This window comes from Sciurus carolinensis, chromosome 16, assembly GCF_902686445.1.
Source record: "Sciurus carolinensis chromosome 16, mSciCar1.2, whole genome shotgun sequence".
Classification (NCBI taxonomy): domain Eukaryota; kingdom Metazoa; phylum Chordata; class Mammalia; order Rodentia; family Sciuridae; genus Sciurus; species Sciurus carolinensis.
Window position 1 is genome coordinate 41,610,023 of NC_062228.1, and position 14,494 is coordinate 41,624,516.

At 49.1% G+C, this 14,494-nt stretch overlaps 1 protein-coding gene across 1 annotated transcript in view; it reads right to left on the minus strand.

The window, feature by feature from the left end:
* Pepd (peptidase D) overlaps positions 1–14,494 on the minus strand; it is a 120,608-nt gene that overhangs the window by 67,844 nt on the left and 38,270 nt on the right. The window contains exons 8-9 of the mRNA XM_047529535.1: positions 4,617–4,692; positions 3,659–3,705 (exon numbers count right to left, since the gene is read on the minus strand). Of these exons, the coding sequence (XP_047385491.1) occupies positions 3,659–3,705; positions 4,617–4,692 (123 nt within the window). The remainder of the gene's footprint in view (positions 1–3,658; positions 3,706–4,616; positions 4,693–14,494) is intronic.

Below are 14,494 nucleotides of genomic sequence, written 5' to 3' on the forward strand. Positions count from 1 at the left end.
CTCCTGCCTCTGCTTCCAGTCTGACTTGCAGGATTCCCGGTCCTTCTGGCCCTGTGTCCCTCTGTGGGGCTGGGGCGGGTCCAGCAGGTTTTAGGGATGCCCACCACTTGTGCATAAAAGAACAGCTCACTTCTTTTTAACCAGGTGAGTCCACAGTCTACAGAGCAGTCAGGCCACCCTGACCTTTCCGGGCAGCAGTCCAGCCTGTGGTAAAAGGGCCATGTCCCCTGGGCAACCAACACCTCCTACTTTAAAATGTTTTTATTCCCCAACAAGTTAAGAGAAGAATTCTGAAGTCCCTAGTGGCATAGAGGATGGCAGAAAAATAGCTCAGGACCTTTTTTTCTCTCTTCCACTCATCCAACCAAGCCACGCACATTTCCTGACACCAGTGGTGGATGGAGTGTTGCACAATAGATGAGATGTGGCTCCCAGGAAGAAGCCTCCAGGTTCCCATGGATGCAGTGACCTGGGCAGTGACAGAGACACACCTGCAGGGAGGGAGCTGAGGCAGAAAGAGTCTGCCCACCTCATGACAGAAGATGCCCCCACACATCAAAGGGGATGCCCTCCTCAAATCTGGCCAGGGACACACCCAAGATATGATGGCATCTGTAGACAACCATCTTCCCACAACCTACAGGAGTGATACCCCTGTTCCCATCTATCCTTCAGGAACAGAATCTGTGTCGTTAATGTAATCTCTGCTTCTACTTTTCCCTGGAGAGTCGTCTTCTTGATTCTAAGCTCTCAGGGATCCATGACCAGATGGCTCCCACTGGACGTAGGTACCCTCTGGATTGCCCAGGACTGGCCACGGGTGGGTAAGGCTCGAGGTAGGTGCATAGGAGCATGCACAACTGGCCCATCACACCAAAGCCATCCTCAGCGCCATTTGGAAAGCTGCTATTGGCCACGGTCTCCTGGCATGATCAGCTGGCTACAGCCTCCAGTTTCAGGCCCCCTTGTCTGCAGATGAGGAACCATCAGGGCCAACCCAGGGACCCTGTATGGATGGAGGGGAGGGGTGAGACTAGGGTACTGATAATATTAAGGAATTATATTTGTCTCTCTGAGTCCACAGGGTAGGTTTGGGGATCCCCTTGGAAACCAAAATCCCCCTTAGATACACAAGTCCCTTATATAATATGGCACCATATTTGCATATAAACTATACATATCCTTTCATACACTTTAAATCATTTTTAGGTTCCTTATAATATCTAGCATGATATAAATAGTTGCTATACTATGTGATTTAGAGAATAATGACAAGAATGGAGTCTGTACCTGTTCAGTACAGATGCAATTTTTTTAAACAAATATTTTCAATTCACGGTTGGTTAAATCTGCAATGCAGAACACTCAGACACGGAGGGCCAACTGTATTGTTAATTTACTTAGATGTGATAATGGCAGGGTGGTTATATAAAGAGAAAAATATCCTTGTCAATTGAGACACCTCCTGAAGTATCTACTACAAGTGGAATGACATGATGTTTGAGATTCACTTTTAAAATACTCCAGTAAAACAAAACAAAACAAAAAATAAAACAAAAGACCTGATGGAGCCTCTGGGGTTCGTTATATTATTCTACTTTTTAGAAATCTGAAATTTCTCAGAAAGAAAAAGAAAAAAAAAAGACCTCCATTACCAAGGTAGGGGGACTTGTAAGGGTAGAGGGGAAGGGGAGAACTGGAGTCTGTCCGCAGGCTGCCTTAGGGGGGGGCTCTGGGATACCACAGGGGCGGTGGCTCAGGGACCCTTTCAGAAGCCACTCCAGAGCTGAACCACCTGCAGCTTAGGACACAAGGCTGCAGTGTGCAGCACAGAGTCGGCCCCTCACTGTGAAAAGCTATTCTTGCTTCAATTTCTTGGTTATTTTTATTTGAGGCATCAGCCATGGGTCACTATGAGTCAACTGATTTGGGAACAGGTTTCTGGGGCAATGCCAATCTGAGGGACCCAAGGCCCAGTCACCTCCCTGGGGCATAGTCCTCCTGTCTCAGATACTCAGGAGGGTTGGGATCCTGGGGATTAGACCACAGAGACTGCAGTGCAGTAGATCCCATGGAGGCAAAAGCTTGGGCACTGTGCATGCCCTTCCCCGTCTTCCTTGGCATGATGGAAATGAGTCTTTGATGGACACCTGTCACATGCCCCATTCTGGGATGCCACAGCAGCCAGGCCATTTTAACCTCTTACTACTTGGGTAAGAAATAAAGAGAAATACAGAGGCTAACTGTTCAGAATGCCTTTCAGGAGAGACTCTGAAGAAAACCCCCATCCCCAAGTCACAGCCCCAGCCATTGCAACCCTACCTATACCTTGGCCCTGCTCCCCATACTGATGCAACAGGCAGGTCAGAGGGGATAGGGGGATATATTAGCCTGTTGATTGTTACTATAACAAAAATACCAGAGGCAGGCTACTTATAAAGAAAAGAGGTATATTTAGCTCACAGCTTGGGAGGATGAAATTTCAACAGACCTTTGGTTTGGCCACTGGTGAGGGCTGAAGTGTGGATGACATCATGGCAGAAGCATTTGCAAGAGCAAAAGATCAGACTGAGAGTTGTGTGGTGCCAGGCTCCACTTTAATAGCAAGCCTCTCTGGGGAAACTAACTCAGGATCCCACAAGAATGACCTTAATCCTTCTGAGGGCAGGGTCCCCAATGACCCAAGGGTCTCTCACTAGGCCCTACCACCTCTCACATCACCACACTGAGGACCAAGCTTCCAACACATGGAACTTTGAGAGACAAACAACATCCAAACCATTGCAGAGGGCAATGTGGAACCAGTGGAACCAGCATTCCCCAGGGCCAGCTCTGCACAGGGCAGGCCCTGAGGGCATCTGGGCCAGACCTGGGCCCTGTGAGGAGGGGAAGGGGCAACAACAATTCAGCTCTTACAAGACCAGGTGTGAGAGGGAAACCCCAGCTGGGGAGAGGGACTAGCAGTTCTTCAGAGTCCCCTCCCAGAGGTTCTGGGTGGTGTAGTCGTTGGTGGGAGACCCAGAGCATTGGTGGGAAGGGAGACACTGGGCAAGTCAGGGTCTGAGTCAAGGGATTCCATATGCCATGGGCAGTAGAAATGCTGATTCTTTGGTCACAGGGTCCTGGAGCAGGGCAGAGCTGACCAGCCATACCTGCCATAGCTGGGCAGCCCCAGGAAGCAGCCCAGGTGCAGGGGCTCACTGCAGGCCTAATTGAAGCCGAAGGCCAATGGAGCTCTCCAGAGCACTTTATGAGCCACTTAACCATCCCTCGACCCAGTTGCCCAAGCACAGCAGACATAACGGCAGTGTTTACACATAAAAATGGCAAGCTGTTTTACTAGCGGCTTTTAGAGTCACAATAGCAGCTATTTGGTAAAGTTTCCTGCAAATTGCAGAAACAAAGTCCAAGAGTAGAATGATGGGCACTAAACCACCCTGAAAAGTAATGAAAGACCATTACCATCAAACACTCTGCCAAGAGCCAGGGAGGTGGCCACAGTCGGGAGAGAAATAATCTCTGCCCAGGACCCCAAAGCCGGCTTGCAATCCCCACCTGGTCTGCGCACTGCGCTGTGGCGCCTCATCTGTTACTTGCTCAGGGAACATAAATCACTGCTTTTTACATTTTAATCTTTACCCAGAGAGACACAGCTTACCTTTCCATCTCATATTCTTTCATTCCCACTTTTACAGCCTTCATTACCTGGAGGATGGATATTAAGCAAAGACATTTATACTAACCAGATAAGTAACACGACCTTATAAATAATGTATAGCATTTTTTTCAAAAGAAGCTCTTCTTTAGAAAAAAAAAAAAAAAAAAAAAAGGAGGGAATGATACGTGCACACACCGTGGTGCAGAAATGTAACAAATTGGACTTTTAAGGGCTCCAAAATCCATACAGTTTATTTAAACCACTATGGAGTACTTCCATTTGGAAGTGGATAAACGCCGAGCTCTGTGCTACAGCTGGGAGGTAGTGGGCAGGCTGAAGACAGCAAAGATTTGGCTAGTTGTGTTTGGTGAATGCCTAAAGTCAAGAAGACTATGAAGATGATCTACCAATTGTGCAAGAGATCATGCAGCCCAGCACTCACCCTTGACTTCTCCTAATGCAAAGCTGCGCTGTGCCGAAGCAGGCACTGGGCTATCCCAGCAGCCCGAACAGCCTTCCAAAGATACACTTCCTCATTTGGTCTTGTTTTTCTATCGAGTGGGAAGTTTGGAAAACAACCATGTGAGGATGTTTTCAGAAAATGGACAATGGTAATAAAAGTGCTGGAGTCATTGTTAGGGACAAAAGAAATGAGCCAGGAACTGCCGGGATGCCAGGAAGGAGAGGCCTACCCTCCCGAAGTTGGGAATTTGTTTTGGAAAACTCCCTGAGGACCAGTCTCATGAAGTCTCACCCCATCTCATGAAGATGAGGAGCCAGGGCAGAACCTCTCTTGTCCCTGTCCTCTGCCCACTAGGGAAAAGAATCATCCCGAGCAACACTTTCTGCCTCTCACAGGTCCTCAGGGACTAGAGCCGGGCCCACGACCTTCCACGTGGTTTTCTAACCCCACATGCAGCAATGCTGCCTGCCCAGCCAGAGTTGGCAACTAACTCACCTCCCGGTGGGCCTCACTGGAGATTTGATTGGTGTAGCGCAAAACTTCCAGCTCCATGTCTGTCTTGAACACTCGGCTTCAGAGGAGAAAAAGAAAGTAGCAAGTCAGTGACCTCCAGACCGGACCCCTCCAGGGAGACCCAACCCCACCCTGCGCAGCCTGCAAGGAAGGTCTGCCTGTGCCGTACAGGACCAGAGGGGGCCCCATGCCCTAGGAGTGATGAATTACCCAGAGCAGAGCAGAAGAAAATCCCTGGAGGGAGCAGAGTAGCTGCCATCTTGTCCCAACACCAGCCACAGACCAGAAGGTCCATGACCAGAACAAGAAGTTACTGTGGGTGGTGGAAGAAGCCCAGCGTCTACAGCCAGACACACTGTGCCTCTCTGAGCCTCGGTTTCCTCATCCACGGAAGGGGAATAAATTCTACATGGCAAGGGGGTTGGACCTTAATCTTAAGGGTGCCACCTCCCAGGCCTCTGCTCAGATGGCTGAAGGAACACTTGGCTCCTCCCTACCCACCTGTCCCTGGGGCAGCCCAGGAACACGTGATTTGGGCCCCACCTGAGACAGGTCAGGCAGTGGGAGACCAAAGGGGACTGCAGCCATTTTTAGCCTGTGTGTACAGGTACAGATGTGGCAACAGCTAGTCTACAGAGAAAAGCAGGAGACCAGGAGCAGACAAGAGGGGCACAGCAGGGTTGAAAGGAACAGTGCGCATGCACAAGGGCAGGGGAGGCAAAACCAGGGACCCAGAAGTGTCCCCAACAACTGACTCTGGGGGACACCCAGGGACCTTGCAACGAACTCATGGCCATGTGCCCAAATGTGTTAGGTGCCTGGGTCCTTGTTCTCATCCCCAGCAGGCTTCACACATACTCATCTTCTACCTCTGCCCATTTCAAATACATAATGCCAGACCACAGGTATGTAAGTCACTAAGGGGACTGGCCTGGACAGACCCTGGGCTCCAACCCCAACTGCACCCCTCCCCAGCTGTGCGGCTGAGCTCCTTACTCTGCGCCTGCTTCATAGCCTGTGAAGTGGGCATGACAACGTGCTCCCCTCATAGGCTGTTGTGAGAATTCAAAGTTGCATTTGCTATGTACCATGGCTCTGTGAACGTCTGTTACGTAAGCAAAGCACAGAGCCTGGAGATGCTAACCTTAGCCACACTGCCCACTATGAAGCCACCCTTAGGTAGCCTGCCTGAATCTCCTCAAAAGATGGCATTTGAGAGGGCTTGGTTCTGGGATCCCTGCAGATGCCAAAATCCACAGGTTCAAGTCCCTTATGCAAAATGGTGTCATATTTGCTTCTGGCCTACTCTGTAGTTAGGCCTGGCACAGTTGCGTCTGCTCTGAACATGTAAGGCCTCTTTTTTATTGTCATTATTCCCTAAAGAATACAGTATAACAGCTACTACACAGAATTTACATTGTGTTAGGTATTACAAGTAATCTAGAGAAGATTTAGCATTTACAGGAGGATGTGCATCAACTTTACAACTATTTACAGAGCACTTACAAAGTTACAGGCCTGACCACAAAGGTCAGGAACAAGTGCTGGAGAGAAGCTGAGGATCTATGAATTCATGTGAATTCAACACGATGCTCAGTGAATGGCAACACTGAGACTTGCTTTCTGGAACCTTCTGGATTTTTTTTTTTCCTACAGCAGCTGGTTGAATCTATGGATGTGGAACCCATGGGGGGCTAACTGTGTTTCCAAATGTTTACAACAGGCCCACAAAGCTAGACGAATCTCAGAAAACGAACACAGCCTCCCTTCTCTTTAGACTGCCATTTATCGGGGGCCTGTTCGGGGTAGGTTCTGGGAATGGCAGTGAACACGGGCTGCATGGTCCAACTCACCCCCTGCAGGACCAACGCACTCGTCCCCCATGCTGGGGTGCTGGCGGCCAACCAGTCCTCTCTGGAGGTCTCCTTGATTCAATGGAGGGAACAAAGACCCAGCTTTCTGCTTCAACTGGGGACATCTCTGCTGGGTAGCTCCAGTTCCAAAGCTTCCTATGGGATCAGCTGAGTGTGCTTGGGACTGCATTACAGGCCCATCCTGCTTCTTCACTCTGCCACACACGTTGATCCCGAGAGCATACCCCAACACGTTTTCTGCCCACTTATCCCAGAGACCCAGCTCCCTAGGGAACGCCATGTGGTAAAGCTCACAGCCTTATTTTACATACGAGAAACTGAAACAGCTAAAATAACATCAAAAGCGCAGGACCTGCTGGGCCCCATGGCGCACACCTATAATCCCAGTGGCTGGGGAGGCTGAGGCAGGAGGATGGTGAGTTCAAAGCCAGCCTCAGCAAAGGTGAGGTGCTAAGCAACTCAGCGAGACCCTGTCTCTAAATAAAATACAAAACAGGCTGGGGATGTGGCTCAGTGGCCAAGTGCCCCTAAGTTCGATGCTTGGCACCCACCCTTTGCCCCTCAAAAAAGTGCAGGACCTATTCTGCCTCACTGACTCCCTTTACCCTTAATTGCATGTAAATAAAGAACTTTAAACCCACACAATTTGCTAATCAAATGCAAAAGAAAATTCTTTTCAGAAGTTCAAAATTTCAGAATTGGGGAAGACACTTAAGAATTCACCCTAGCAAAAAGGAAGTGATGGGGGAAGGGTGGAGAGAGACAGAGAACAAATCAATTAAGAGGATGAGATGATATAAAGGGATATTTTTAGAAAGCAGAGTTGGCCCAAAAGTATAATTAAATAAAAGTGCAGGACATGCAGGATAGCAAGGCTGGAAAGCCATCAGAAATCAGAACTCAGACATGTGGCTCTGAGAACAGAATGGATTCGTTTCCACACATAAAATCAATAAGAAGCCTAAAACTCTTAGTGATATGGCGAAGGCAAACAAAACTCCAAGAAATTTATATAGAAGCCACATTGATTCATGTGGTACCAAAGTAACACTGTGCAGATTACCTTCCAGTCCCAGGCAGAAAATGTGACCCAGTGGTCAACCTAGCATCACCGATGATAGGTCAACTACATATTATTTGGGTCCTAATGTGGTGCAACAAGAAATGCACATCACTTAGGATGTATTTTATCAGATATTTTAAATTTGCAAGGCTTTAGGTCTTCCATTCAGTTTACAAGAAATATGGGGATAGAAGGACAAGCTCAGGACACCGCAAGGGAACCACTGTACAAATCCAGAAGGCAGGATACCCCGCAGCAGAACCAGCCCAGTCTCTCAGTAACTCAGTGCTATGGTTTGGATCTGAATATCCCCAAGCCTATGTTAAAGGTTTGGTGGCCTATTGGGAGGGGGGGAACTTTTAAGAGGTAAGGCCTACTTGGAGAAAGTGGGTGCCCTTAAAGGGGACCTCGGGGTCCCAGCCCTTCTGGTCATGAGGTGAGAAGCTTGCCTTTGCCACATCTATGCACTATGATGTACTGTCTCACCACAGGCCCAAAGTGATGGGGTCAAGTGACCAAGGACTGAAATCTTTGAAACCCATAAGCCAAAATAAATCTTTCCTCCTTATATGTTGATTATCCCAGGAATTTTGCCACAGCAATGGCAAGTTAAGTTACAATGTCACTATCATGGGGAAAAAAATGAAAACAACTAACTAAGATATGGGAAATTAATGGGATATGTCAAGGTCAATTGGGGATTTTTTTTAATTAATATATTTTAATGGAAACAATAATTGTACATATTGATGGGGTCCCGTGTGGCATTTTAATACATGTATAGTGTCCGGTGATCGGATCAGGGTAACTGGCATATTTATCACCTCAGATATGTATCATCTCTGTGTTGGGGATACTCAAAATCCTCTCTACTACCTATTTTGAAATATTTAACTAATTGCTGTCAACCATAGTTATCCTACTGTGCTAAAGGACACTGGAATTTACTCCTCTTGTGCAACTGCACCCCTGTATCCATTAATAGTCCTCTCTCCATCCCTCCTTCCCCAGCACCCTTCCCAAGCTCTGGTAATACTTTCTAACTTCCAAAAATGTACATATGCCTGTTTTTATTATAAGGAAAATTTTTTAATTCAAAAAATAAAAAACCATACTCCAAACAGGGCATACATAAAACATGGAGTTCCATTTTTCTACAAATGATTAGTATATAAGAAAACATATCTATATGCTCCTGACGCTAGCAGCACCCTGGGCTGGTAATGCTGAACTCAAAGAGAAGCTGCCGCTCTGGTACATTCCTTAGCTCTGCAGAGACCACAACTATGGTGATAACAATAAAAGCCTGGTTTTATGGGGCTTTGTTGTTGTTGTTTTAACCTTTAAGTTTTCCCAAAAAACACATAAGATTTACTGATCACATAAACACAATGGAAATGGTAAGAACCCTGATGAGAAAACAGTGCAGAGGCCAGGTGGTGTTGGCAGGGGACTGAAGATACAATGCAGAAAGGGCCTCAGGGACCCTCCCACAGCCTCGGCTGACCCCTGTGGGGGAAGGAGGGTGGGGGGAGGGGGATGGCAGAGAGAGGTCACAGAATACGATATAAAGGAGGGTCGAGTGCATGACAAGATTATAAAGGGAACCAGTAAAAGAAGCAGAAGTAATCATACCATCCAAAGTCAGGCAGGGTGAAGTGCGGGCAGGGTCGCGGCTTGATTCTCATCTACCTTCCCTCTTCTGATTCTGTACTAGCAGGGTTTTCTAACAAATGCACATATTAATTTGATAACACTAAAAACTTTAATAAGGTGCTGCCATAATGGCAAATATATATCCATTCACTTATTTCATCTTGCTGTTAAGGAAGTGCCAATCTGATGTTCCCGGCACAGGTGAGGAGTGAGTAAAACAAACACCTTCTCTCATGGGGCTCAGAGACTCAGGAGATACACCACGCAAGGAAATCCACAATTACAAAGCGGGAGAAGGGCCGCCTTCAGGGGAAGTACAGACGCTATGGAGGGAAACAGGAAGGAGCCAAGCTTGGTAGGAGATGGTCCCATCTCAGAGACATCTGTGATGCTGAGACTTGGAGGAGTCTGGAGAACAGGCCAGAAGTTCTAGGTATATCCCCAAGGGTCAGCTCTGCTCCTTTGCTAAAGGTGACCCACCTTCTCCAAGATCCCATGCGGTCACCTTTCCTTCTCCCAAAATGGGACACTCAAGTGCCTTCAAGATCAGTAAAGCCCAAGTGACCAACACCTGCCCCTCTGTCTAAAGTGTACCCCTCACCCCTCCCCTGTTCATGCTCCTCAGTCAACCACAGAGCCCATGAGCTGGTCTCAGGCTGACGAAGACGGCAGGGCAGACAGGGGCTCTGTGAGATCTGAAGTGGGCTGCTCTCCCACCTCCATCACAGACAGACAGCCCCTGGGGACTTCACAGAAGCAGCCACTGACTCACAGTCTCCATGACGCCACACAGATGGCTCAGACAGTCATTTGTCATTGCAAAATGAGAAAGGCATCTTATAGCATGCCACTGCCTCCCAAAGACTATGGAACCTTCCAGGTTAGGTGGAAAAACAAACACACAAGTCCAGAGGGACTTTTCCAAAATGAACGCCCTTTCCTGAGAAGGCAGACCCCACAGTCTGTCATCAGAAAGCAGCCTGACTCCAGGGCAGGGTGCTGGCTGCAGTCCCACCAGGGGACCAGAATCCTTGTTCCTGTTTCCTGGAGGGGAAGACAGGATATGCATGTAGGACTCAAACGAGCAGCTTGGGTTCTTGAGGTCTAAGTCCACTTACACCAGGATAACCTAGTGGTGACTATGTCACTGCCACCCTCCAGAGGGAGCAGGCCTCTCTTAAATGCAGTGATGGCCAGAGTGACAACATGGATGGAAGTGGGCCCAGGCCACGCCCACCTCTGGCCCTCTGCTGGGTGAGATGGCGGGCCCATCCCTCTCCCACCACTCGTGCCAACACTGTACACTCCTGCACCCCATCCGGCCTGCTCCATGCCTGTTCCAGGGCTGCTGAGCACTGGCTGCCCAGGGAAGGTGCACAGCTGGCCAGACAGTCCTCAAGCTCCCAGGCACCCACCACAGCTGACTGCCACACGGCCCCCAGCTGGAGAGCATGCAGGAGGCCTGCTGTCAACTCCCTCCACCTTCTCTACTCCTCCAGCCCCTCTCCATGCACAGGCTCCTCCTCAGCAGATGAATGAACTCTGCCTCCACCATGAAGTTCACCTCTCTGTTCATATTCTTCCCCTTAACCTCTCTGTTCATATTCTTCCCCTTAAGAGGGAAGCGATGCCTCCCGATGAGACACACAGGCACACAGACACAGACACACACACACACAGAGTCTTTCTTTCTCTCCCCCCCCCCCCCTCAGGATCCCAGCCACCTCCTCCAACCACCTACCCCTCTTAACTAGCAGCTCCACCACTGAAAACCCCTCCTCCTCGCTCATGTCTCCCCCTCCTCCTGACATGCTTTTTTTTTTTTTTTTTTGCAGTGCTGGGGATCGAACCCAGGGCCTTGTGCTTGCAAGGCAAGCACTCTACCGACTGAGCCATCTCCCCAGCCCTCCTGACATGCTTTTATCATTTCCCACCTCGTCTCTTTCCCCAGTCACTCTGCCAGTCCTCCTCACCTCCTCCTAGATCGCAGGGCTTACAGGTACACACTGGCCTGTTCTCCCCCTCCCTCTGCACTTTGCCTTCTGCACCTGCTCCTCAACCCTTGGAGGTCCCCTGGTGCTTGGAGCTCAGCATGAGAGAACTTCCACTATGTCCCCAGCTCCATGTTTCTCCTGCTGCTGAAAGACCATGGGCATCACCCAGACACCTCCCTCTAGCTGCCCCCGTGGCTCCCCACATCTGACCCAGGACCAAGGGCTGCCATTCTACCCGCACATCCTCCCTTTCTCTTTACCTGGACCCCACTTTGACAGCCTCTGGCCCTGCCTGCTCTCAGACAGCAGCTGGGGTTGCTGAGGAAATGCAAATCTTCTCCAGTTTTCTCTAGCTGACAACCTTTCAGCGGCCTCCAGGTATCCTCAGGAGGAAGGGAAAACTCCATACCATGACTCCTGAGGCTCCCCAGGCCCTGCTTCCACCTCCCCTACATCTGCCCTGCTCCAATCTCCAGCCTCCTCCCTCCTCCGCCTGGACCTTGCTCAGGCCCTTTCACCCAAGTTGCCTCCAGCTCTCACTGGAAACACTCCTTTCCCAAGGCTGGCGAGGGCCTCCTCCATTCACCCACCGGAGGCTAAATCCTTTCTCTGTGCTCCCTGGGCAGTCTACGGGAATCCTCAGACAGCTCTCACACTTCTAATTTCTTTTAAGTCTCTTCCAAAAGGCTAAAATCCCGAAGGGCAGGGTCCCAAAGTGCCAGAACATGCCTGGCCCAGAGCAGGCACACAGAAACAGGTTCACCGACGCTATCCAGACACTGCACCCAAGCTGGAAAACGTTCTCCAGCCTCATTTCAAGAGAAAGGGCCTCCTTCTCCACCCCACCCAAGCGGAGTTCATCTGTACCAGATCGTATAGGTAGCCTCCTGGGGCCTCTGCAGCCCAGACTCTCGCCACCACTGCCTGGCTGGGCCACAAAGGTAAGAAGCAGAGCAGAGCACCTGAGCCCCCAGGAGCCCACACTCCCAGGTTCCCCACCCTGAAGATGAGCGGAAGGCATATCCCCAGCCCAAGGAGAAAGAAGCCTCAACCCACACCACACTCAATGTTGAGTACAGATGATGTGTGTTTTCAGCCCTTGAGGTCAAGTCCTGCTTTCTTTTGTGATTTTACTTTGAGGAAGTTGACACACTGGGCCTCTAACTGGTTTACCCAGGACTTTCTCCCCCACACTCTTGGGTCTCATTTAAAAAAAAAAAAAAAATTCAAACAGAACCTAGGCAAATTATTCCACAGAGGCGGTTCTCTGATAAAATTGGCCTGTCTGTTCTTTGGGCTGGCCCAACTTAATCCCAGCCCAAACAGACGTCTGTGTGTGCTGGTTTAGCCAATTATCCATCGGGTGCTCTGGGCCTGCAGTCTCACCCAGGTGCCAGGGAAAGAGGAACCATCCTTCCTGGCCCAGTTATCACCAAGATACAAGCCCCAGACACTATTTTTAAGATTATTGCAGAAAATAAGACTGTCCAGCACTCTGCCTGGTTTCTCTCCATCTGATGAGGCTACTTCGGCCACTCCTGAGTAAACAGGGCTAAGAAAGAGGGATTCTCCAGCTTCTGTAGCCCCACCACCTCTGAGGAAGGAATGCTTGGTGTCACATACTATCTCAGCCTTGTCTGTCCACAGAGGTGTGGGTGGCTGATACACCCCTAAGAGGACAAGGGAACCTCCTCCAAGGATATAACAGGGACCACAGCTCAGGACAGAACAACACAGACTTTCCAGAAGAAGCTGGGGCAGAAGGCAGCTCAGGCTTTCCAGATACAAAGGAGGTGCCTGGCATGGGTTGGGAGGCAGGGGCACCCCGGTTTCATGCCAAATCAGGGGTTCATGGCCATGCCTATAAGGATTTTGTTGTGCTCAAACAGAAAGGTGGCAAACCTCACATGGGGAGGTTGAGGGAGTGAAGGCTCCTGCGCTACCCTGTGCCCAGAGTCTCCTGCTACTGGCCTGAAATGACAAAAACTGTATTAGGCAGAGATTTATTTGCACAATCTTTTTCTGCCCTTAAATATTCACAGGTCACAAAACTGCCTCTGGGCATTAAACCCAAGATTAAGACATCAATTAACTGAGGTCTGATTGCTCCACTGATTAACATAGTAGTAAGACAGGATGAAGTATTTCCAAAATCACTCTCTGAGCATCAAAGTGCCACCGTGCTGAACAAAACCCATTTAAAGGACCAGGAAATTCCATCTCTCCTGGAGACAAATGTGCAGGGAGTGGTTCTGTGGAATCCAGGTGGGCAAGAGTTCAATACCACAGGACTCCCCCTGCCCCCTCCACTCCCCTGCAGCAACTATCACTTCCACATCCCAAGATGCAGCAATACAAAGAATAAAATCTCAGAATAGGAGGGACAGAAAAGAAATGGGCTGGGTGGAATTACACATCTCAGGAGGCTCAATCAATAATTCTCAAGGGAACCACAACCAAGCTCAGCCATGAGTGGAGCTTGCCTGAGACCTGGCTGGGGACAGGCAGATGTGGATGGGAGGCCCACTCCACACCTACACTAGGGCCCAGCTATATATCCTACATCCCATCTCCTGCCTTCTGGCTCATGGCAACTCGTTCTCCCTCTGCCCTGGGAATCCCAATTTCCATTTGACTTTGTCATCAAATGGAGGGTTAAATGCCTACTCATTAGGAGACCAAGGTGAGCAATCATACTGGAATACCTTTCATATGTGCACCAAGCATATAAGTCATCATCTACATAACTTTTCTAATTAGGGACGTGCTACTCAGAATGTGGGGTCCTAGGGCACTTCACCCCTAAACCATTCAAGGCTTACCATGTCTTGTGCTCACAGAGGCAGGGGAGTAGAAATAGATATGTTACCCACAGCCTGCTTAATGCATGCAGGACACTTTCACTCAGTGTAATTAACAGTTCTAAAACCGGCGTATGACTCAATTGAACAGTCTCACTTAAAACCCAAGAAGGCACACGGCAATTGCTGATATGCTTGCTCTTCTGTGACACTTCCAGAGGTACTTAGCCAGAACCCAAGCCACTCAGCTATTAGATGGTATGAAGGCATCTCCTTTTATTTCCTACCCTACCTTCAGATCAATTTCATCATCTGTGAAACTGCGAAGTAGAACCACAGCCTAAATTATGGAAGTGAGATGCCTGCTCTTATTAAATTTCAACTTTTGACCTACACATTCAAACTGTAATACCCAGCACAAGAAAAGAAACAATCAGTTATGATCTCATGTTTGTGGGGAAGAGTATGATTA